Genomic DNA, 24,907 nt, shown 5'->3' with positions numbered 1-24,907 from the left:
GGCGGGTCCCAGGCTGCTCAGTTGTAGGGGAAGGGCACCGGGGGCCCAGAAAGGACCGCGAGCCCCCCACAAGCACCCCTGGGCCCACGGGACCCCCGAGGGTTTGCAGGGACCCCGGCGTAAATGGGTGAGGAAACGGGGACCCCGCGGGGCTCGTTTGTTTGGCCGTGGCTCAAATGGGTCCCGGCAGGAGCAAGGACAAATCTCTTCCTTTGCACTGTTTAAAAGTCACATTAAAAGATGGGGGGGGGGAGGCGGGGCCCACTTGGGGCTGGCGATGGGGTGGGGGGGCTGGAACGAGCCCGTCCCCAGCTCTGGCTCCTCTTCCCGGGGCCCGTCCCACAAGCTCCCGGTGTCAGGGCTCGGAGGGTCCACGAAGCACCGAGGCCGAGGGCTTCGCCGGACCTGGGGACGAGACGGCGGCAGACGGGGCGGCATCCGCAGCTGCCCCTCCGGGCTTCCCCCGGGGCCGAGGACGTCCGCCCGGTGGCTGCGCAGAGCGAGCAAAGGGCAGCCCACGTGGCCCGTGGTTGAGCGCCCGCCTCCCACACGCCGGGTCCCGGGTTCAGTCCCCGGCCCCGGGACCTCAGACAAATGAGAGACGAGGCTCCCCGCAAGGACAGGGGAGCCAGAGCTCAGCGCGTCCTCTCCCGGGTGAAGCCGCCGCATGGTCTTTGCTTTTGATTCTGTAGAAATCCAGCCGGGCAGAACTGCGGTGAACCGGGGGTGGCGTTTCCTCACTTCCGGGAGCTGAAGGCTGCTTGGCCCAGAACAAGGGGGCACAAGGTGCCTGGAAGGACCGAAAAGCAGCCCCCTCCCTGCAGGGTGCCAGAGGGGGGCTGGGTGCCTGAGGCTTCCTGCCTCCACCAGCTGCGCCCGTTGCTTTCCCCGGAGCCTCAGACCTCAGCGCCCCCTGCTCGGGCCTGGAGGGCTCCTGTGCTGGGTGAACCATCCGGATGAGCTCACCACGCGCTGTGCATCTCTAACAGGCCTTAGGGTGAAGAAGAGAGGGGGAAGGGGACTTGGCCCAGTGGTTGGGGCGTCCGTCTACCACACGGGAGGTCCAAGGTTCAAACCCCGGGCCTCCTTGACCCGTGTGCAGCTGGCCCACGCGCACTGCTGACTTGAATCTCTGGGCTGTCCATGAGCCAGCTGGGCCCTGAGCCTCAGCAGAGTTGCAACTCCTACCTCCTGGTTTGTTGGACTTACCGTGGCCAGCTAACAGGGAGGTGAAGAAGGTCAACCACCACACCAGGGAGCCAAGAGTGCCTACAGCTGCAAGCAGGAGAATCCCACCCATCATCCATGTGGGATCTAAGCCCCCTCTTGATATAGATGTGGAGTGGACATCACCATCCCAGGGTCCACAGGATGGAGGAATAGAGTATGGATTAGAGTGGACTTACTGATATTCTACTCTGGAACTATTGTGACTGTATCAATGGAAGAAATTGCATCCTTGATGTGGAGAAAGTGGCCACGGTAGCTGCTGAGGGCAGGGAGACGGAAGAAGAGATGTGATGTGGGGGCATTTTCGGACTTGGGAGTTGTCCTGGGTGGTGCTGCAGGGACAGATGCTGGACATTGTATGTCCTGCCATGGCCCACTGGGTGGACTGGGGGAGAGTGTAAACTACAATGTAAACCATTTTCCATGTGGTGCAGCAGTGCTCCAAGATGTATTCACCAAATGCAATGAATGTGCCACGACGATGAAAGAGGTAGTTGATGTGGGAGGAGTGGAGCGGTGGGGGATGGGGTATAAGGGAAACTTATATTTTTTAACCTAACATTTTTTGTGATATATGTATCGTCAAAGAACACAACTAAAAAAAAAAATGATGGGGGGTGGGGAGTGGGGTATGTGGGAACCTCCTGTATTTTTTAATGTAACATTTTTTGTGTCTGTGTATCTCTAAAAAAAAAAAAGCCAATTTAAAAAATTGGACATTGGACACAGGAATTGTCCTGAATGACACTGCAAGGACCGATACAGGCTATTATAATCTTGTCATAACTCTGACAATTATGCGGGACAGTGTAAATTATAATGCAAACTATAATCCGCCCTTGGTGGCAGTGCTCCAGTCTTGCTCCTCAGTTGTAACCAACGCACCGTGAAGGGTGCTGCTGATGTGGGAAAGCGGCAGCGGCTGGAAGCGGGACATGTGGGAATCCCCTACGTTTTTTATGTAACATGTATGAACCTAAGTATCTTTTGAAATAAAAATATAAAAGCATGTTACAACAAACAAACAAAAGAACAGGGTTCTCTAAATTGACCAGAACCTCACATCCTGGGCTGTTTCTCGGCAAAGCGGGCGTCTCCCGGGGCCCAGGATTCTCTCGCGGGGGATGGAGCCGTGAGCCGCGTCGCTGAGGACCGGCAGGCCCGTGACGCCACCACGATTTCCGTCCGTTTCGAACACGCTGTGACGGGGGAAAGGACACGAAACGCACAAAAAGCCCCGTGCGAGAGGTTTCGGTTCACTGGAAAAGGATTTTATTCCACCATAAAAAGGCCAACTGGAGGAAACACAACCTTTCCTACCACGGAGGGGACGGCGATGTGTAAGTCTTCCTGAGCTTCACCGGTGAGAAGCGGACGATTATAAAATTTAACAAGTTTGCAGCTTTGAATCGGTTTGAAACATTCCAAGGAAAAATAATTTAGCAAAACAGCTTCTTAAAAAAACCACACGCGCTAATCTTCACTACAAACCAAAGCTCGGAATCAACATTTTCTTTTTTTTTTAAGCTGAATGACTTGAATTTGTAAAAAGTGGATGTTTTGGAAGTTACGGCGGAGCAGACCGTCCCCGGCCAGCCTGCGAGGGCCGGCCTCCCACAGCCTGTCCGCGGCGAAGGTCGGTGCCTCCTTCCCACGACGAGAGGGGCCGCTCGTCCTGTCCTTTCCATGCTCTACCCAGACGGTATTTTTCAATCAGTAAAAATAAAAAAACAACAACAAAAACCCAGGGGGCGTTTTTCTTCGCAGTGACGCGGGCTGCGCTCGGCTTTGGCAACTCGTCTCCGGGTGGGCAGAGGCGTCTCCTCGGCGGCTGTGCGGGGATCGGGCCTCCAGACGCAGCGTCCGCTGGGGCAGCAGCTCTGCCATCTCGAGCCGGCGCTCTGCGGCTTTCCCGGCTGGGGGAGGACAATGGTGGCGTTGGAGCCTCTGGGTCAGAGTTTGAGGAGGAAATGAAGCTGGCGACTACTGCGCGTTTGGAACAGAAGAGCCGGGGTGCCGTGTCTGGGGAGGATCGTCAATCCCGGGCGCCGCGGCCCTCCACAGGGTGGCGCTCGCCGTGCGTTCGGTGCGGGGCCGCGGGGCGAGGCCCGGCGCTGGTCCCGGTCCTGGTCCAACTGGAGGGGCCGCGGGCGGGCCGGGCCCTCCCTTACCTGTCCCAGGTGCTCCGGTGCCGGCTGGGGGAGCGCGAGCGGGAGCGGGAGCCCCGGCGGCTGCGCTTGTGGCTGGCGCTGGCCCTGCGGTCCCTGTCGCGGCTGCGCTCACGGCGGCTGCGCCTGTCCCTGCTCCTGGAGCGGCGCGAGCGGGGCGTGCCCGGGGCTGTCGTCCTTGCGCGAGTGCTTCCCGTGCGGCCGCCGCTCCTTGCGCTGCCCGTCCCCGCGCCCCGCCGGCCGCCCGGGGCCCGCTCCTCTCCCGCCGCTGCCGGTCCTCGCCGCTGCGGTCGCGGCTGGCGCGGCCGCGGCCCGGGCTGGGCTCCCGGTTGCACTTGTCTTGCTCGGAGCGCGCCTCCTTCTTGCAGGCGCCCGCGTCGCAGGCGGCAACGCCCTTGGGCTGCTGCGCGTTGTCGGGGATGCAGGAGAGGACGCCCGCGCACCTCTTGTCGGGCGAGCAGCCCCCTGCCGCGCCCGGGGCTGTCGCGGCGCTGGGCATCCTCGGCCCCGCTGCCGTTGACGGCCTTGGCGGGCGGCTCCGCCAGGGGTCCGGCCGGGGCCTCCGCGGGGGCGGCGAGGGCGTGGGGCGCGAGGGCGCCGGCGCAGCTGGCCGTCACCGTCTGCAGGATGTCCAGCACGGGCCGCAGCAGGTCGGCGTGCGAGACGCCCAGCTCCTCGGGCGGCGGGCAGCCGTCCGCCTTCTTGCTCAGCAGAATGCTGAGCAGCCGCTGGCGCAGCTCCTTCTCGCGGCGCTGCAGCCCCAGCGCGCGCTCCTTCTCCTCCTCCACGCGCCGCAGCTCCGCCTCCTGCACGCGCCTCCGCTCTTCCAGCTGCTGCAGCCGCAGCTTCTCCTCCTTCTGCTCCTGCTCCTGCAGCTTCGTGGCCTGGAAGGAAGAGGAGAGCGCCGTGAGGCCAGATCCCGGCACCGCCGGCTGCTCCGAGGACAGGCTGGGAGGGTGCGCTCGGCGGCCTGTGGCCCGGAGCGAGGAGGCTCCTACGACCGCGGCTGCCGGGGCGAAAGCCGGCCCCGCTCCCTCGGCCCCTGCAGCCGGGCTGACGCGGCCGGCGGGGAGGAGGCCTGGCGAGCTCGGCGGCCGGCCCGGGCAAGCCGCTCGGGGGTGCTGGGCCTCGCCCGGCCTCCGTCCCCACGTGGCGGGCGGCGGGGCCTGCGGCCTGCGCCCAGGCCCTCGCCGGCAGCAGGGGCTGGGGTCCCGGGGCGCACGCACGTCGCCGGGGCGCGTCCGGCCTCGCCGGGGTCAGTGTCTTCAATATTCACCATGAGAGAGACCTGGGCGGCCGCAGGTCCCAGCACGCCTGCCTTCTCCTTCCCGGGACTTAGCACAACTGTAAGCAGACAACAGGTTACGGGCGCGCTTGGGCCAGGGTCCGCGGGCCGGGGTGGGGCCGCAGCTCGCCCGGAGCCCAGGCACCTCCTGCGGGCGTCCCCGCGGGGTCACGGGGGTCCTGGCACCACCAGCCCGCTGCCCTGCGCTCATCACGCCCCCGCCACGAGCCGGGCCCGGTCGGGCCGCGGCTGTGGGAGCGGGCTCAGCCGCGCCGTCCGGCCGAGGGTGGTCGGGCCTGGCCGCGGCCACCGCGTGGACAAGGAGTCTGCGCTCAGCCGCCCTCCCAGGCACAGGGCCCTCTGTCCCCGGGGCTCCCAGACACCGGGCGAGCTGGAAGGAGGCAGCGCACGGTGCTAATCGTACCCAACTGCGACACCCAGGACGGCGGCCACGCGGCGCCGGCCGCCTGCTGGCCCTCAGCACCGGGACACTAGGTTCTCCGACCGCACAGGGGGGCCGTGAGGCTGCCCGGTGGGTCAGAGAGGCGCGGGCGGCGAGCAGAGTCGAGCGGCGGCTGGCGGGGACCCGCGCTCGGCCCGGCGCTCACCTTGGCTCTGCTCAGCAGCTCGGCGATCAGCCGGATGGACTGCAGGTTCCGCTGCGCCAGCAGGAGCTTCCTCTCTTCCAGCCTGATCTTCTCCTGCAGCTTCTTCTGCTCCTCCGCCTGCAACTTCTCCAGCTTTTTCTGGTTTCGGCGGAACTCACGGTCCCGCTGCTTCTGCTCTCTCTTGCGGAGCTTCTCCTCTCGCTTCCTCTCTCTCTCCAGTTCTTCCAGCTCTTTCTGTTTCCTGCGTAAGACACGTGAAACGTTTTGTTAAACAGGGGGCGTCTTGCAGCCTAGGCCCAGGAGGTGAGGGCGAGAGTCTAAGCAGGCGGGGGAGTGGCAGGCGGCCCGGTGCTCAGTTAACCTTCAAATGCTGTATGAACCTCAGTTCAGTGGAGGAACTGGCAGAAAACAAGGGGGAGGAGCCTTATGACCTTCAAAGGAGAATCTCGCTAAGTGCGCCCCAAAACCTGGAGCCGTAAAGAAAAGGAAAAGGGCTGAGGGATGTCAAACGCGGACCACCAACAGGGTCAAAAGGCACGCTGTGAAAAGTACCTGCGAGACGAACACCCCTCTCCTTCCCACAGCGCTCTCAGCCGTTGCCAAGCAGGGGGCAAGGACCCAACAGGAAAACAAGGCCCAGGCCAGAAGGAGAACACGAGCCGCCAATAACAAGCTACGAGTCGCTGAACCGCACGCCACGCCTGTGCGCGGAAGGCAAACCCAAGCGTCAGGAGCAGGGGAGACTGGGAGGCGGGCATCAGCGCAAAACGCAGACACTGCCCCAAACCAGGCAGATGCAGAAACGTGCTCCGTGAGGGGCCAGGGCCCCGTTCCCGGGCGGCAGTGCCCTCCGCTGGACAGAGCATGCAGGGGACGGCCAGGCTCGCCTCAGAGCCCGCACGCCAGAAGCCGAAGCCTCCGTGGAGTCCAGAAGAGGCAAAGCTAGCGGGACGGAAGCTGACGGCCGCGGCCGCCTGGCGGGCTGAGGGGCGGGAGCAACCCGCGAGGGGCACGGGGGCGGCGCGGCGCCCACGCCAAGCCCAGGGGGATGTGGGAGAAGCGCAGGGCGCATCTGCAGGGAGCGCCTCGCCCACCCTGCGTGAAGATTTACTCTGGTAAGCAGCTGGCTCTAGAAACTCGGGCCGCCGAGGTGCGGGGAGCGGCAGGGAAGAGCACAACCTGGTCCCCGGGCGCAGATGCTCGCAGGGGCTGCACGAGAAAGGAGCGGGGACGGGTGCCAACGCGCGAGGCCGGGAGTGACCCGAGGCTGGGGCGACGGCCCTGCGCGGAGCACTCCATCACAACGCGCCGGCGCCCAGAGGCCCTGAGAAGGGGCCGCTGGCGCCCAGGACCACGACAGCAACACGACCAGCTCTTCCCTAGGAAGCAGAACCCCAGATCGCGCCCTGGGAGGGGGCGGAGGGCTGGCCGCATGGCGCTCACCCGGACTCCTCCTCACAGCCGAGGGGCAGTGAGGGACCTCTTGCACCCCATTCTCTCCCCCCGGAGCTCTGAGCAGCCGCGGAGGGGGCCGCCCGCCCTGCGCAGGGAGGCCGGGTCTGCCGGGCGCCTCCCCTGCGACAGTCTCGTGTGGCCCGAGGAGCAGCCCAGGCTCGGAGGCCGCGGCGCAGAGTTCCTAGGCACGCGTTTGTGCTCATGGAAGACACAAGAACGTGGCTTTCTGCTTTCCTTAACAACGTCTCAGGGGCGCGTTCCAAAACGTGGGAGAGGGCAGGTCAGGGACAAAGCTTCCGAGACAGGCCTGCTCACCCTGGAGCAAGGCCCCGGGCCGCGCAGGCTGTGGGACGTCTGTGTGAGCCAGGCGCCTGCCGCTGGGTGCTGCACACGCGGGGCAAGTTTTACTCAGTGTACATCCAAGCTGCCCCTCGAGGGGGCTGGCTCCTGGGACCACTCTGGGGGAAGCACCTGCGCTCCCCCAGGGCTCCGCGCCTGTGCGGCGGTCTGCCTCGGCTCCCGCTCCTGAGCACTCGCCACCCCCACCCGTTTCCACACGGACGCGTGTCTGTACCTGCCTCATCCTGCAGGTCCGTCCACCTGTCAGAACGAGGGGCCGACTCACCCTGGGAAGCTGCTCCGTCAAGAACAGCACAGGGGCGGGGATCTCCCACCCAGGGACGCGACTGTGTGGCTCCAGACCGAAAAAGCTAGACGCGCAAACCTGGTCGCGCCAGCGTTACTTCTAATGAAGAAGGAAAACGAGGAAAAACAAAAACCCCAACAGATGGGGAAGAGCTCGATTATACAGACCTTGCCAAAGAGGTAAAGACAGGGAAACGGACTTGGCCCAGTGGTTAGGGCGTCCGTCTACCACATGGGAGGTCCAGGGTTCAAACCCTGGGCCTCCTTGACCCGTGTGGAGCTGGCCCATGCGCAGTGCTGATGTGCTCAAGGAGTGCCCTGCCACGCAGGGGTGTCCCCCGCATAGGGGAGCCCCACGCACAAGGAGTGCGCCCGTAAGGAGAGCCGCCCAGCGCGAAAGAAAGTGCAGCCTGCCCAGGAGTGGCACCGCACACATGGAGAGCTGACACAGCAAGATAATGCAACAAAAAGAGACACAGATTCCCGGTGCCACCTGATGAGAACAGGAGCGGACACAGAACACACTGCAAATGGACAGAGAGAGCAGACAACAGGGCAGGGGGAATAAATAAAATAACTCTTTAAAAAAAAAAAAAAAAGAATCAAAGACCATTAAGAGGGCAGTGTGGCCAAATGCAAAACGCCTCTGACTTAAGGTGCTGCAAGAAAACTTAAGTGTCACACACGCCCGAAAAGAAACGCCACGTGTGGCAGCAGTAACAGAAGGCGGAGAATGTCTCCTTATTTTTCTAAAACTGACATCATCCAGGTGGTGAAATCACTTTTATAATGCTGAAAACAAAAGCTTTAGAAGGACAGCCTGAGTTGGCCCTGCGAGAGATGGATGCAGGCGCTCCGAAGGCCTCTAGCCTGAGCTGGGACTTGCGCTGACTGTGGAAGCTGGGTGGCCTCCCTCGGTTAACGCAGCTTCACCCTAAACTGAGAGGGCGGCGTCCTGGGGCTCCAGCACAACACATGACTGCCCCCAGGGCGGCGGTGTGAAGGCAAGGCGCTGCTGACACGCCTGGCAGAGACCCACGGCTGAGACCCACGGCCGCGGAGGGAGCTCTGCCTGCGCCTGCTCTGCTGCGCCTCGGGCGGCTGGCGCACACGCAGACACGTCCAGGCACACGCGTGAGCGCAGCTGGGCGTCCGGCACAGCCCTGCGCGCGGGCTGCGCGGCGGCATACCTCTCCTCCGCCTTCTGCCTCTCCTCTGCTTCCTTCTCTCTGCGCTTTTGCTCCTCTCTCTGCTGCTCGAGCTCCTGAAGCTTCTGCCTCTCGAGCTGCCGTTTCTTAATCGAGGCGTCACTCAGGTGTTTGGTTGAATCGAAAGAAACCTTCGAGAGCAGAGACAAAGGGTGAGCTGAGTGAACGACCGGGCAGGACGGGGTGTGACAACGGGCACTCCCTAAACAGCACGGTGGGACCGACCCACGCAGGGCAAGCTATCCTAGCTCCATCCCGTGGAAACCCAGTCAGAGAACGCCAGCTCTGAACCCCTTTCTGCTTGCGGTCGGTCACACCCTCCCTGGACGACCCCAAAAGGGGGGCCCGAGGTTAAACCGATGGGTCTGGAGTCAGCCCACCAGGTAGCAGCTCAAGAATTAACTAACCCCAACGGGGGTTACCCCTCAGCCAGGCAAAAACAAGTCGTCGCTGAAATCTAACTCGACTCTGCCGTCTTTGGGAGAAGCCACTACTCTTTCAAGACAACTTCCCGCTTCTGCTGGCAGGGCCCCACCCCTCCTGCACAAGCCCACCTGCCACAGCCGGACCCCAAACTCAGCAGCCCCTTCGAGGGCTGCTTCCCCGCCGCCGCGAGGCCCACCTCAACCCCGCTCGAAAATGACAAGGAAGTGCAAACCCCGGGGTACCGGGGCGCCCCGTGCCACCCGGCCCTCTTGGCTCCGCCACGGTTAACTTCCCTGACGGTCGTCGCCTGAAAACTACGGCATGTCGGGCCCTTCCACCTTTTCCCTACTGTGCAAAATCCGCCACAGCCAAAGTGGGGCAACGGTCACTCGCTCTCACACCCGCGCACCCCGAGGTTCTACGGGAAGAGCGGGAGCTGCCGTGGGGAACGCTCCCCCGGATGCGGGCTGGGGAGGCTGCAAGGCTTCCGCCGGCCCTCGGAGCCACGCGGGGCGCGCCGTGGGGGGGCCGCGGCTCACCTTGATGTTGCAGGCCACGGCCTTGCCGTCCTCGCCCTTGTACATGAGCTTCATGCCGCGCAGGGCACTCATGGCCTTGATGAAGCCCACGTACTCGCAGTACTGGACGTAGGCCTCGAAGTTCAAGTGGCCCCCGAAGCTGAAGGTGTGGAAGTTGCGGCCGGTCATCTCTTCCCGGTAAGGGTCCAGCATGGGGATGTCCACGTTGCGGATCTCGCCGAACTTCTCGAACACCTTGACCAGGATGTCCTCGCTGGGCTTCTCCGAGCCCGACTCCTTGAGGGCGAACCACTTGCACGGCAGCCCCTCCAGGTGGATGGTGTCCGGCCTCTCTCCCGGCAGCGTCTCGTTCATGTCTTTCGCGTCGCGGAAGAAGGAGTCCCAGTCGTGGCGCGTGGGGAAGTCGATCTTGAACTCGGCCGCGCGGACCTTCAGGATGTCGGAGAAGCCGCTGAGCTTGATGGTCTTGCCGTCCAGGCAGGCGAGGAAGGACTTGACGAGGCTCTTGTTCTCCACCTCGCCCTCGAAGCGGATGAAGTCCATGGTGCTCTTGGAGATGCGCAGCGTGGAGAACTGGTGGCTGTGCACCATGCCCTTCAGCCTCTCCATCACCTCCCAGTTGGAGATGGACTTGCCCGGCTGCTTCAGCTGCGGCAGCGCCACGCTGATGGTCATCTTCGTGATGGGCTTGAGGTACAGGCCGTACGCGGGGCACAGCTCCACCGCCTCAGACGTGTCGTGCACGATGGTCGCCGCGGCCATAGCCGGGGCGTGGGGCCTGCAACGCAAAGCACGGCCGGTCAGCGCCGGGCACGGGGCGAGGGGTCCCCGGGCCGGCCAGCGCAGTCAGTCCCTGAGGAGGGAAGCAGGCGTGCTTTTCCCGCCACGTGAGAGCTGCCGAGCTCTAGCTCGTTAAAGGCCGGCATCCACCGAGTTTAAAATATAATTCTTTAGACTAAAGAGGGAGGAAAACTGGATTTGCAAACGTCTTTTAAGGAAAGGCGCAGGGCAAAAGCCGCCGTCGCCACTGGGCCTACACCAAATATCTACCAGTTCTCCTAGGGCCTGTGAGGGTAGGAAGCTGAACAGTGTGGCCTAAACTCAGGTGTAGGGAGGAAGCAAACTAGAAACTGCTCCAGGCCAGAGCAGAAACCCGGCCCTGCGGGCAGAGGGGCCACAAGAAGCTCAGCTCCGGGCATCGGGAAAGATCCTGTGGAGGGGGCAGTGTGTGACCAATGATGGAACAGGAAGGAAACCACAGGCCGGAAAAACTGGGGACCACGGACTCTATCTTGATCACTGGCAGATACAAACTTCTCTTTGCGCAAAATAAAGTCAGAAAGCAAGGATCTTTCCCCACCTTCGGGCCTGGAACCCAGCTTCTCCGCCCTCTCCCTCCACCCACCCCGGAAGAATCCAGCTCTGGCCTACGGGTCTGACGCGTTGGCTACTTCCGGAAAGCCAAGCTCGGGGGGGATGGGCCTGATCCAGGGAAGCCCCAACGACCAAGGGGTCGCCAGCAGGCCTCTCTGGCCCCTGAGCCCATCACCCCAGCTCTTGGCTTCCCTACGAGGGCCTGGGACCTGCGGACAACACAGCCTGCAGCGAGAGGGTCCCGGGGGGCGGGAGGGGAGGGGCGGGGGGCGGAGGAGCTGCGGGGCTAGCGGAGCGGTTGGGAGGGGGGCGAAGGAAGGGGCTCTGGCCTGACGACAAACCCTGTTAGCCCCCCACCGCTGACAACAAACCCTGTCAGACCCCGAGCGCAGCGCGAGACCCCGAGCCCGCTCGGCCTCAGATACGCCCTCCCCGGCCGCCCCTGTCGCCCCGGGGCCCTCGGCTGCCCCCTGTCGCCCGGATCCCGGACCCCCATCCCCCAAGTCCCCCGCCCCGCACCCCGCAGCGCCCCCACGCCCCCGCGGCCGCCCCTCGTCGCCCCGCCCGCCGGGCCCGGCTCCTCCGGCAGCCCCGGCCGCCCCGCCGCGGGGCTCCCGGCGTCCCCGGCCGTCATCCGTCTCCCCGGCGCCCCCCAGTCCCCCGCCCCCAGCCCGGTCCGGCCCACGAGGGGGGAGGGAGGCGGCGGCGACGACGCGGGCCGGGAGTCCGGGCCCCGCGGATCCGGGGCTGGCGGGCGCTCACCGGCGCAGGGCTCCCCTGCGACCCGGCCTCGGCGGGCCCAAGCTCGTCGCCGACCCCCGACGACCCCCGGAGGCGCGGCCTCCCCGCCCCGCGCCGCCGCCGTCCGCCGGAGGCGCCCCGGATGTGACCCGCCGCCGCGACGCCCCCTGTGACGCACTTCCGCTTCCGGCGCCCCGCCCCGCGGCTGCGGCCGCGCGGCGGCCTCGGGTTTCTCCTCCGCGGCCCCGCCCCCTCCGGAGGGCGGGACTTCCGGGGCCGGGATGGGCGGGGCGCCTCGGATTCAGCATTGCGCGTGCGCGGGCCTCGCTCCGCCCCCACGGGGGACACCTGCTTGATGCAGTTTATTCAAACGTGCTCGTGGTCTCTGGGCAGACTGGGGAGCTCGCCCAGGTCCCCTCAGAGGTCCCCCGCGTGCGGCCAGAGCGGGCAATAACGTTTACTGCACCCGAAGAAGCGTGGGGCCCGTTTGGGCCCAAATTGTAAAATTTATCCTGACACCCCAGTATGTCCCAGAGCCTCAAAATGAGAATGCAGAGTCGGAGGGCAACCCAGACCTTGCATCGTCCGCGCCCCCTGCCTGCGCACGAGCTTCCAGAGGGGGTGGCGGCCGGTGAGGGGCCCGCGTGGCAAGGGAAGTGTTAAAAGAAGGGGCTGGTTCTTCCTTTTTGGGTATTTAACCTGTGTGAGTCATCGTTCCACTTCCTGGAGTGACTTAAGAACCAGAGCTAGCATCCCTTCCTCTTTTTAAACGAGGACACACAGGCACTAAGATGCCCCAGGAAGGGCGGAGCCCTCTTTAAACCCAGACAGCCTGCCTCAGAGGGGTCCGCGTCTTTTCTTCCTTCACTTACCTTCTTATTTCTTTCCGGGAACAGAAGGGTGTCTTGTGCTCTCTTGAAAATCATCCTCCCAGGGGCTGCTTTGCACGTGAGGATGGCAAGATTCTTTCCTTGGGGAAAGGTTAAATTTGGAAACTCCCTTTAACCACTCGGCTCTCAGGAGCATTTATTTGCAAAGCAAATTGAGAAACCAGGTATTCACTCCTTCAGAACCAGCGTAGGCCAGTCTAAGAGTTATCCAAGAGAGAATTACAATAATTTGGGAGATGTTCGAGGAAAATACCCCTTAGAAATAGAAAACAGGAATTCCCTCATGTTCGCAGGGTCCCAGTGGGGTAGCAGCATTCTAAAATGACCTCTAAATGCCCTTGCCCCCATAAAGCTCCCCCCAAAGTGGCCTAATTCCTCCTGGTTGAGTGTGGGCGGGGTCTGTGAATAGAATGAGAAGCCGCTCCCATGGTTATGGGGCAGAGGTGAAGGGATTTTGCAGATGTAATCAATCAGCCAGTTGATGCAGTTGCTCTCAAGGGAGACATGCTGGTGGGCCTGACCTAATCAGGCGAGCGCTTTCTGAGAAGGTCTGGAGTTTTGTGTTTTTTTTCCTCCACCTTCAGCAAGTGGAGCTCAACGGACCCCCTTCCTTCCTTCCCTCGTCCTAGAGGGCGGAATGAAGGAGGGGAAGCGCGAGCGGGAGCAGGGCAGCCTGCGGAGGGCCAGGGACACGGTGGTGATGAAGCAGGAGCCGCTCACCCCGGAGGCCGTGCCTCCTGCCCCCTGTCACCCGGAGTCCCTGCCAGCTGCCAAGCCGAGCGGCCAGGGCCACCGCGGGAACCGAGTCTGAGGAGGCAGCCGGTCCTTGGTCAACAGGGAGAAGCAGCAATTCTCCTGGGAGTGGGAGAAGCCCAGGTCCTCGCCCTTCAACAGCCAGAGTGAACAGGACTGTGAGGAGGACTGCCTGGGAGGGCTGGAGCCCCCAAATCGGGAACTGGAAGGGGCGAGGAACAGCCGCCGCGGCAGTGCCCACCAGGACAGGACTCCCACCCGGAGGCCTGGGACGGTGGAGACGCTCTGAAGCCACAGGCTCAGGGAGCAGCGGGGAGCTCTGCAGTGCAGGGAACGGGAGCCCAAGGGAGAAGGGGGCAGCTCTGCAGTGCGGGGAACAGGAGCCTGGGGGAGCAGTGGGAGAGCCCTGTAGTGCAGAAGACAGAAGCAGTGGGGGAGCTCTGCAGTGCAGGGGACGGGAGCCCAAGGGAGCAGGGGGGCAGCCCTGCAGTGCAGAAGATGGGAGCAGTGGGGGAGCTCTGCAGTGCAGGGGACAGAAGCAGTGGGGGAGCTCTGTACTGCAGGAGACAGGAGCCCCGGGGAGCAGAGGGGCAGCCCTGCAGTGCAGAAAATGGGAGCAGTGGGGGAGCTCTGCAGTGCAGGAGACGGAAGCAGTGGGGGAGCTCTGTACTGCAGGAGACAGGAGCCCCGGGGAGCAGAGGGGCAGCCCTGCAGTGCAGAAGATGGGAGCAGTGGGGGAGCTCTGCAATGCAGGAGATGGAAGCAGTGGGGGAGCTCTGTAATGCAGGAGACAGGAGCCCTGGGGAGCAGTGCGGGGCTCTGCAGTGCAGGAGACAGGAGCCTGGGGGAGCGTGGGGGGAGTAGCTCTGCAGTTCAGGGGATGGGAGCCCAGGGAGCAGGGGGAATGCTCTGCAGTACAGAAGACAGGAGCTCAAAGGAGAAGGGGGGAGCTCGGTGGTGCAGAAGATGGGAGCAGTGGGGGAGCTCTGCAGTGCAGGGGACGGGAGCCCAGAGAGCAAGGGGGCAGCCCTGCAGTGTAGAAGATGGGAGCAGTGGGGGAACTCTGCAGTGCAGGAGACTGGAGCAGCGGGGGAGCTCTGCAGTGCAGGAGACGGGAGCAGTGGGGGAGCTCTGCAGTGCAGGGGACGGAAGCCCGGGGAGCAGGGGGGAGCTCTGTAGTACAGAAGGTGGGAGCAGTGGGGGAGCCCTGCAGTGCAGAAGACAGGAGCAGTGGGGGAGCTCTGCAGTGCAGGAGACGGGAGCAATGGGGGAGCTCTGCAGTGCAGGGGACGGAAGCCCGGGGAGCAGGTGGGAGCTCTGTAGTACAGAAGATGGGAACAATGGGGGAGCCCTGCAGTGCAGGAGACGGGAGCAGTTGGGGAGCTCTGCAGTGCAGGGGACGGGAGCCCCAGGGAGCGGTGGAGGAGCCCTGCAGTGAAGAAGACGGGAGCAGTGGGGGAGCTCTGCAGTGCAGGAGACGGGAGCAGTGGGGGAGCTCTGCAGTGCAGGGGACGGGAGCCCAGGGAGCAGGGGGGAGCTCTGTAGTACAGAAGATGGGAGCAATGGGGGAGCCCTGCAGTGCAGGAGACGGGAGCAGTGGGGGAGCTCTGCAGTGCAGTGGACGGGAGCCCCAGGGAGCGGTGGAGGAGCCCTGCAGTGCAGAAGACGGGAGCAGTGGGGGAGCTCTGCAGTGCAGGAGACGGGAGCAATGGGGGAGCTCTGCAGTGCAGGGGACAGAAGCCCGGGGAGCAGGGGGGAGCTCTGTAGTACAGAAGATGGGAGCCATGGGGGAGCCCTGCAGTGCAGGAGACGGGAGCAGTGGGGGAGCTCTGCAGTGCAGGGGACGGGAGCCCCAGGGAGCGGTGGAGGAGCCCTGCAGTGCAGAAGACGGGAGCAGTGGGGGAGCTCTGCAGTGCAGGAGATGGGAGCAGTGGGGGAGCTCTGCAGTGCAGGGGACGGAAGCCCGGGGAGCAGGGGGGAGCTCTGTAGTACAGAAGATGGGAGCAATGGGGGAGCCCTGCAGTGCAGAAGACGGGAGCAGTGGGGGAGCTCTGCAGTGCAGGGGACGGGAGCCCCAGGGAGCGGTGGAGGAGCCCTGCAGTGCAGAAGACGGGAGCAATGGGGGAGCTCTGCAGTGCAGGGGACAGGAGCCCGGGGAGCAGGGGGGAGCTCTGTAGTACAGAAGACGGGAGCAGTGGGGGAGCTCTGCAGTGCAGGAGATGGGAGCCCCAAGGAGCGGTGGGGGAGCCCTGCAGTGTGGAAGACGGGAGCAGTGGGGGAGCTCTGCAGTGCAGAAGACAGGATCTCAAGGGAGAAGGGGGGAGCTCTGTAGTGTGGAAGATGGGAGCAGTGGGGGAGCTCTGCAGTGCAGGACACGGGAGCAGTGGGGGAGCTCTGCAGTGCAGAAGACAGGCGCTCAAGGGAGAAGAGGGGAGCTCTGTGGTTCAGAAGACGGGAGCAGTGGGGGAGCTCTGCAGTGCAGGAGATGGGAGCAATGGGGGAGCCCTGCAGTGCAGAAGACGGGAGCAGTGGGGGAGCTCTGCAGTGCAGGGGACGGGAGCCCCAGGGAGCGGTGGAGGAGCCCTGCAGTGCAGAAGACGGGAGCAGTGGGGGAGTTCTGCAGTGCAGGGGATGGAAGCCCGGGGAGCAGGGGGGAGCTCTGTAGTAATGAAGATGGGAGCAATGGGGGAGCTCTGTAGTACAGAAGATGGGAGCAATGGGGGAGCCCTGCAGTGCAGAAGACGGGAGCAGTGGGGGAGCTCTGCAGTGCAGGGGACGGAAGCCCGGGGAGCAGGGGGGAGCTCTGTAGTACAGAAGATGGGAGCAATGGGGGAGCCCTGCAGTGCAGAAGACGGGAGCAGTGGGGGAGCTCTGCAGTGCAGGGGACGGGAGCCCCAGGGAGCGGTGGAGGAGCCCTGCAGTGCAGAAGACGGGAGCAGTGGGGGTGCTCTGCAGTGCAGGAGACGGGAGCAATGGGGGAGCTCTGCAGTGCAGGGGACGGAAGCCTGGGGAGCAGGGGGGAGCTCTGTAGTACAGAAGATGGGAGCAATGGGGGAGCCCTGCAGTGCAGAAGACGGGAGCAGTGCGGGAGCTCTGCAGTGCAGGGGACGGGAGCCCCAGAGAGCGGTGGAGGAGCCCTGCAGTGCAGAAGATGGGAGCAGTGGGGGAGCTCTGCAGTGCAGGGGATGGGAGCAGTGGGGGAGCTCTGCAGTGCAGGGGACGGGAGCCCGGGGAGCAGGGGGGAGCTCTGTAGTACAGAAGATGGGAGCAATGGGGGAGCCCTGCAGTGCAGGAGACGGGAGCAGTGGGGGAGCTCTGCAGTGCAGGGGACGGGAGCCCCAGGGAGCGGTTGAGGAGCCCTGCAGTGCAGGAGACGGGAGCGGTGGGGGAGCTCTGCAGTGCAGGAGACGGGAGCAGTGGGGGAGCTCTGCAGTGCAGGGGACGGAAGCCCGGGGAGCAGGGGGGAGCTCTGTAGTACAGAAGATGGGAGCAATGGGGGAGCCCTGCAGTGCAGAAGACGGGAGCAGTGGGGGAGCTCTGCAGTGCAGGAGACAGGAGCAGTGGGGGATCTCTGCAGTGCAGGGGACGGGAGCCCGGGGAGCAGGGGGGAGCTCTGTAGTACAGAAGATGGGAGCAATGGGGGAGCCCTGCAGTGCAGGAGACGGGAGCAGTGGGGGAGCTCTGCAGTGCAGGGGACGGGAGCCCCAGGGAGTGGTGGAGGAGCCCTGCAGTGCAGAAGACGGGAGCAGTGGGGGAGCTCTGCAGTGCAGGAGACGGGAGCAATGGGGGAGCTCTGCAGTGCAGGGGACGGAAGCCCGGGGAGCAGGGGGGAGCTCTGTAGTACAGAAGATGGGAGCAATGGGGGAGCCCTGCAGTGCAGAAGACGGGAGCAGTGGGGGAGCTCTGCAGTGCAGGGGACGGGAGCCCCAGGGAGTGGTGGAGGAGCCCTGCAGTGCAGAAGACGGGAGCAATGGGGCAGCTCTGCAGTGCAGGGGACAGGAGCCTGGGGAGCAGGGGGGAGCTCTGTAGTACAGAAGACGGGAGCAGTGGGGGAGCTCTGCAGTGCAGGGGACGGGAGCCCCAGGGAGCGGTGGAGGAGCCCTGCAGTGCAGGAGACGGGAGCAGTGGGGGAGCTCTGCAGTGCAGGGGACGGGAGCCCCAGGGAGCGGTGGAGGAGCCCTGCAGTGCAGAAGACGGGAGCAGTGGGGGAGCTCTGCAGTGCAGGAGACGGGAGCAGTGGGGGAGCTCTGCAGTGCAGGGGACGGGAGCCCCAGGGAGCGGTGGAGGAGCCCTGCAGTGCAGAAGACGGGAGCAGTGGGGGAGCTCTGCAGTGCAGGAGACGGGAGCAGTGGGGGAGCTCTGCAGTGCAGGAGACAGGAGCCGGGGGGAGCAGAGGGCGTTGGGAACATGAGCTCAGGAGCAAGTGCCCCCACCTGCCAGCAATGACAGAGACAGACAAGAGCCAAGCTCGGAAGTCTTGGGGGCAATTCTCGAGGACACTTCACCTCCTGGGGTGCAGGCATCAGATACAGGGAGCCCCCAGCAGCGCCCATTCCAGAGGAATGGGGCACCTGCACCCTTTCAAGAATGAGGCAGAGCGTCTAGCCGTACACCCATCGGCAGAGCGCCAACCTCGGGGTCAACACGGCTGGACGGCAGATAGACGCTTGGGTCATCCCTCTGGTTCAGTGTCGCCTCGTGAAGCACACGATGCTTTTGGGACAGGTGGCCCTCCCTTCCTGACCTTGGCTCAGGGGACGGAACCTTCTAGAACAACCCATGCAGCGAGCCTTGGCATCATCGTGAAGGGAAAAGATGTGCCGACGTTCGGATTCAGTAGCAGGGAGGATGTTTCACTTCATGAGTCCTGAAGTAGACAAAAAAGAAGATGAGGACGATGAAGCAGAGGAAGACGTGTCTAGCAGCTAGCAAACCAGGAAACAACCCAAACTCTGGAGAGACATTCCCTTCTTGAAAAACATTGGATTGACTCACAATACCCTCTATGTATTAGCCAAAGGGGTGCTGATGCAAAATAATAGAAACTGGTTGGTTTTTATAAAGGGTATTTTTTGGGGTAGGAGCTTACAGATCCCAGGCCATAAAGCATAAGTTACTTCCCTCACCAAAGTCTATTTCCACGTGTTGGAGCAAGATGGCTGCCGACGTCTGCAGGGTTCAGGCTTCCTGGGTTCCTCCCTGCCAGGGTCTTGCTTCTCTCTGGGTTCAGGTTTCTTCTCTTCCCAGGGTTTGCTTCTTCCTGGGCTCAGCATTCCTTTCTTTCTGGGGCTTGCTTCTCTCTCCTCTGTGTGCTTACTTCCCAGGGCTCCAGCTTAAGTCTTCAGCATCAAACTCCAACATCAAAACTCCAACATCAGAAAACCTCCACTCTGTCCTTTGCCTTTTATCTGTGAGTCCCCACCTGCCAAGGGGTGGGGACTCAACACCCTAATCATAACTCAATCCTGCCTAATCTAATATTTCTTTTGGGAATTCATCAATAATATCAAACTGCGACACCTATAACTCCTTTTATTGTCTTAAGTCTTTCCTCGGTCGCTCATCAGCTTACGTTACCGTTTAAGGAAACCGACTTATATCTCGTTGAACATTTTTCTGTGGCATGTCAGCCACATGCCCATGGGCATTGGTTTTTGGTATAGTCTTGCCAATCTCAACACATCATGTTCTCATAGAAGCGTTGTGGCTTGAGATGAGCTTTCAGAACAGCTGCTCAGGAAACTATCAACCTTTGGTTAAAGGGGAATTGTGGCTTGTTCTCTTTGAACAGTTACTTTATTTATATCATTGTTAAAGCTTTGTGGACAAGGTTTTGTTTTGTTTTGTTCTGGGGGAAGCCCCTGAACAGAGAATTTTACGAAGCTTTGGTTATCACTAAAACGGCCTCCATTAGATACCAAAACTTTGACCTAGTTGAGCTCTTGAGTCATAGAAGGTGATTTTTCCCTTAGTGTTCGGATGGAAATTTTCCACATGACCACCCTGTGGACAGCTTAGCTTCAACCGACACTTTGCGGAGCTCGTGTGTTTGCAGGTGAGTGAATGGGAAGATCATGGGATGACAGTGTGTGCTGATTTAATGCCATGAGATGCCGAAACAAGTTGTGGATCTGTTTCTTACGAGGCAATTCCTGATTTCCCAACAGAACGCAATTGTGATCATCTTACCTGATTTTCAACTTTGCATTTTCATTCAGATGTCATCTCCTTTTTCCTTCTTTGAGGAATACACTGTCCTTGTGGGGCAGGCCCCTTGCTTTATTCTAGCAGCATGTGTACATGTCTAAAGAGGGCTGTGTCCCTGACAAGCAGTGGTGAGCATGGACATACACTTGCACCCTCCTGCCTATTAGCATGTTTGCACATCTTCGCTCGTGTGTACGTGCTTTTGTGCATTCGTGTGTGCACACGGTGCAAACCTCAGCTCTGTCTTGTAGGTGGACACAGGCACACACACACATGCACCTGCACACGCTCAGCCACAAGGAAAGAATTCTGCATTCGTGGGTCAAAGCACCCTCCCAGGGAAGCAGATGTGGCTCGAGTGATTGAACTTCCACCTACGATATGGGAGGACCGGGTTCGATCCTGGGGCCTCCTGGTGAAAAAGAAGAGAAAGCGTGCCCGTGTGGCAAGCCAGTGCCTGTGTGAGTGCCCGTGTGGTAAGCCAGTGCCCCGTGCAAGTGAGTCACGCAGCAAGATGATGATGCATCAAAAGAGAGGCAAGGGGAGAGTCAAGGTAAGCACAGCAGAAACCAGGCACTGAGGTGGTGCAATTGACAGGGAACCTCTCTCCCCATCAGAGGTCCCCAGGATCGAATCCCGGTGAATCCTAGAGGAGAGGAAATGAGAAGAGAAGACAAAAAGAGAAATAGATATAGAAGATCACACAGCGGATGGACACAGACAGCAAAAACAGCAGAGTGGGAGGAGGAGAAGGGGGGAACATAAATAAATCTTTAAAGAAAGCATCCTCCCAGCACGTGGCATGAAGGGACTTAGCCCAGCTTGTCCTGTCTCCTCTGATGAGCTCGTAAGGCTCCCCGGGTGGAGAGAGAGCTACATTTGACTCTGAACTCCAGTTCAGTCCAGGAAGAACCCAGGTAGTGCATGTTTTGTGGACACTCAGGGAAGCTCCTTCTAGTAACAGGACCAGGCTGTGCTTCAGCGAGCCACCACCCACCTATTAGCAGGTCCAGCAGACGCTGCACCCAACCTTGAGGATCAGAAGTGCACACCTGGCACGTCCTTGGGAGCCAGCCCTAGGCTCGCCTCCATCCCTGAGGATGCACTGCGCACCCCCAGCTGGAATGGGGAGTCGGGGTCGCTCGGACGCAAGCACAGAGCAGCCTGCGGAGGAGAACGAGCTCAGAGACAGAAAGAGGCAGGACCAGCAGGGTTCAGTTGCACAAGCCGAAGACTGCTCTTGAGTTTCCATTGCTTGTGCTTGGAGGGCCCCCACCTGAAACAGATGGCCGCGGGTAAGTGTTGGCGTGTAACGAGGCACCATGAGAGGGGAGTCTTACAAACTAGATGCTTTCTGGGGACGGGATGGTGGCCCCACGCTGGTCAAGTTCTTGCACTTGGACCGCATTCTGGTGCGTGTGATCCCGTTGTCAAGATGCTACTTCAGTTAAGGTGTGTCCCCACTAAAAGAGGTTGGTCTTTAATCAGGTGATTGGAGCCCTAAAGGATTTACAGATCTGCAACCTGAAGGTCAGAGGGAGAGAGAAGCCAGGGGGGAGCACACAAAAGCGGAAGTCAGCAGAATCCAGAAGAGAAAGGAAGAGATGCTTCCATGAATGGCCATGTGGTGGGAAGCTAAGGAACCCCAAAAGATGTCAGCCAAAAGATGTCAGCCCTGGGAGTAAGCCAGCCTTCTAGCTTCTGAAACCACGAGGCAATACATTCCTGTTGTTAAGCCAACCCATTGCTTGGTAGCAACTAAAGCTCTTGACAACTCAGAGCCCATCTGATTCTGTCTTCTCTCCAGGTTGGACCTTCTCCCTTCTGAACTTGTATCCCTTTCAGTTTGACCCAGCTAAAGAGAACTTACAATCTGCCCCTAGAAGGAAAATGCCTGGGAGGTAACTACAAGGATCTATCATCTATCTTGTTATCTAGCCACCCATCTGAATAACCACCCATTCCTCCATCTGTCCATTCATTCACCCATCCATCCATCTGCCACCCACCCACCCACCTACCCCTCCAACCCTCTATCCCCATACCCGTCTTCCTATCCATCTATATCATTATACCTCCAGCCAACCATCAGTCCACCCATCCATCTAATGACCCATCCGTCCAGCTGCCCATTCATCCACCCATTATTCCATTTATCTTTGTCCACCTGCCCATCCATCCATCCTTCCTTCCACCTGTCTGTTCATCCATCCATCTACCCATCCACCCATCCATCCACAGTTCCATCCATCTATATCTTTATACATCATCCACCCACCCACATCCATCCTTCCATCCTCCCACCCACCCACCTTTCCATCCTCCCATGCACCCCTCCGTGTACCGTCCATCCCTTATTCATCCATCCTCCCACCCACCCATCCTCCCTTCCATTCACCTCCATCTACCCATCCCTCCCTCCATCCATCCATCCTTCCACCTGTCTGTTCATCCATCCATCTACCCATCCACCCATCCATCCACAGTCCCATCCATCTGTATCTGTATCCATTCATCTACCTATCTATATCTTCATCCATCCACTTCACCCACTCAACCTCATCCATCCTTCCATCCTCCCACCCACCCATCCATCTTTCCATCCTCCCATCCACCCCTCCATGAACCTCCATCCCTTATTCATCCATCCATCCTCCCACCCATCCATCCTCCCCTCCACTCACCTCCATCCACCCATTCCTCCTTCCCTCTCTCTATCCCTCCATCCCTCCCTCTGTCCCTCCATCCCTCCTTCCACCTGTCTATTCATCCATCCATCTACCCATCCACCCATCCTTCCACTGTTCCATCCATCTGTATCTGTATCCATTCATCTACCCATCTATATCTTCATCCATCCACTCACCCACTCACCTCATCCATCCTTCCATCCTCCCACCCACCCATCCATCTTTCCATCCTCCCATCCACCCCTCCATGAACATCCATTCCTTATTCATCCATCCATCCTTCCACCCACCCATCCTCCCCTCCATTCACCTCCATCCACCCATCCCTCTTCCCTCCCTCTATCCCTCCATCCCTCCCTCTGTCCCTCCATCCCTCCTTCCACCTGTCTATTCATCCATCCATCTACCCATTCACCCATCCTTCCACTGTTCCATCCATCTGTATCTGTATCCATTCATCTACCCATCTATATCTTCATCCATCCACTCACCCACTCACCTCTTCCATCCTTCCATCCTCTCACCCACCCATCCATCTTTCCATCCTCCCATCCACCCCTCATGAACCTCCATCCTTATTCATCCATCCATCCTCCCACCCATCCATCCTCCCCTCCACTCACCTCCATCCACTCATCCCTCCCTCCCTCCCTCTATCCCTCCATCCCTCCCTCTGTTCCTCCATCCCTCCTTCCACCTGTCTATTCATCCATCCATCTACCCATTCACCCATCCTTCCACAGTTCCATCCATCTATATCTTTACCCACCCATCCACCCATCTATATCTTTACCCGTCCATCCACCCACCCACCCATCCACCACCCATCCATCCTTCCATCCTCCCACCCACCCATGCATCTTTCCATCCTCCCATCCACCCCTCCATGTACCCTCCATACCTTATTCATCCATTCATCCTCCCACCCATCCTCCCCTCCATTCACCATCCATCTATCCATCCCTCCCTCCCTTCCTCCCTCCGTCCATTTTCCTCCATATCCATGCCTCTCAAGCCTTTATGAAAACCAACCTTTTCCCACCAGATGGCGCACCCACCACCCTATTGGAAGCTAGAGGAAGTGCTGTTATATTCATCTTCTGGTTTTGATGCCAAGGTCTTGAGGTCAGTTAATAAATCATGAGACCTCAGGAAAGTCGTCAGCTCAGTGGTTTCCCATGAACGTTACCCTACTTGCGAATCCACCCCGTGCAACTCGTTCTTTTATTAGAAAAGTCTTCATTCCATAACTGTTCATGCAACCCATGTCTGGTCTGCCCTAAACCACATGACTGAGAAAGGGTCGTTATGTTGCCTTTGAAACATCCACACCAACAGTTGGAGATGGGTGGGAATGTCCTCCAGCCTCTACTTGTGGTGGGTGTGTAAACTGGAAAGGAAATTTGAGAAGACCTGGAACCATTTTTTAAAAAGATTTATTGACTTATTTTTATCTACCCTCACACCTCTCCAAGATGGTTCTCTTGTCTGTCTGCTCATTGTTTGCTCGCCTTCTCCAGGAGGCACCAGGAACTGAACCTGGGTCTCGCACATCAGAGACTAGTACCCAACAACCCGAGGCACATCTGCTCCCCATGGGCTGTGGTGTGAGCTGGCTCGTGGCATCTGCTCATTTAGGCGTCTGCTCATTGCATCAGGAGGGGGCATCTGCTTTTCTTCCTTAGGAGGCATGGGAATCCAAACCAGGTACCTCCCATGTGGTAGGCATGTGCCCAATGGGTTGAGCCACATCTGCTTCCCTGTACCCATTTTTTTTTTTTTTAATGAGCACACATGCCCTTTAACTCAAAAATCCCACTCACTGGGAGGAAGAGATGTGATGTGGGGGCATTTTTGGGACTTGGAGTTGTCCTGGGTGGTGCTGCAGGACAGTTACCGGACATTGTATGTCCTGCCATGGCCCACTGGGTGGACTGTGGGAGAGTGTGGGCTATGGTGTGGGACCATTGACCATGAGGTGCAGGGGTGCTCAGAGATGTATTCACCAAAAGCAATGAATGTTCCATGGTGATGGAGGAGATTGTTGTTATGGGGGGAGGAGTGAGGTGAGGGGGGTGGGGGTTATATGGGGACCTCATATTTTTTTAATGTAATATTAAAAAAATAAAGACAAAAAAAAAGAGCAGAAAAAAAAATCCCACTCACTACTGGTGATTCATCCTATAGAATTATTCCCAACAGACAAACAAAAGAATTTGCACAAGTTATATTGCACTGGTAGGTAGATAGGTAGATAGATATGATAGAGATGATAGATAACTATAATTGATAGATTAGTAGATACAGATAATAAATCGAGATAGATGACAGAAAGATGATTGTTAATAGATATTTAGCTGCTCAATAGCTAGATAGAAATAGATGATAGGTGATAGAGATAAATGATAGATGAAAGACAATTATGATAAAGATGATAGAAAAATAGAGATAGATAATAGATGAAGAGAGATGATAAAGAGAGATGACCACTAATAGATAAATATTTAGATGATCGATAGATGATATACAGACAATAGAGATAAATGAATAGGTGATAGAGATAGATGATAGATAATATATACATATAATAATTGCATGCACGATACAGGTTTTGCACACATATATCGGTATAAAGGGGTCTATATATATAGATGTATAATGTGTGAATATATTATATATCTTTCTCAC

At 59.7% G+C, this 24,907-nt stretch overlaps 1 protein-coding gene across 1 annotated transcript; it reads right to left on the bottom strand.

Moving 5' to 3' along the window:
* Window positions 1-2,479: 2,479 nt before the first annotated feature.
* LOC101421854 (A-kinase anchor protein 17A) lies at window positions 2,480-11,820 on the bottom strand. Its single transcript, XM_058292292.2, is given in 8 exon segments — window positions 2,480-3,557; window positions 3,559-3,641; window positions 3,643-3,856; window positions 3,858-4,282; window positions 5,292-5,532; window positions 8,582-8,730; window positions 9,565-10,342; window positions 11,701-11,820. Coding segments are annotated over 7 exon segments (2,034 nt in total). The 5' UTR covers window positions 10,327-10,342; window positions 11,701-11,820; the 3' UTR covers window positions 2,480-3,397.
* Between the last annotated feature and the right edge of the window lie 13,087 nt (window positions 11,821-24,907).

This window comes from Dasypus novemcinctus, chromosome X (genome assembly GCF_030445035.2).
Source record: "Dasypus novemcinctus isolate mDasNov1 chromosome X, mDasNov1.1.hap2, whole genome shotgun sequence".
NCBI classification, from domain to species: Eukaryota; Metazoa; Chordata; class Mammalia; order Cingulata; family Dasypodidae; genus Dasypus; species Dasypus novemcinctus.
The sequence above is the reverse complement of the archived record's forward strand: the minus strand, read 5'-3'. Positions and strand labels throughout refer to the sequence as shown.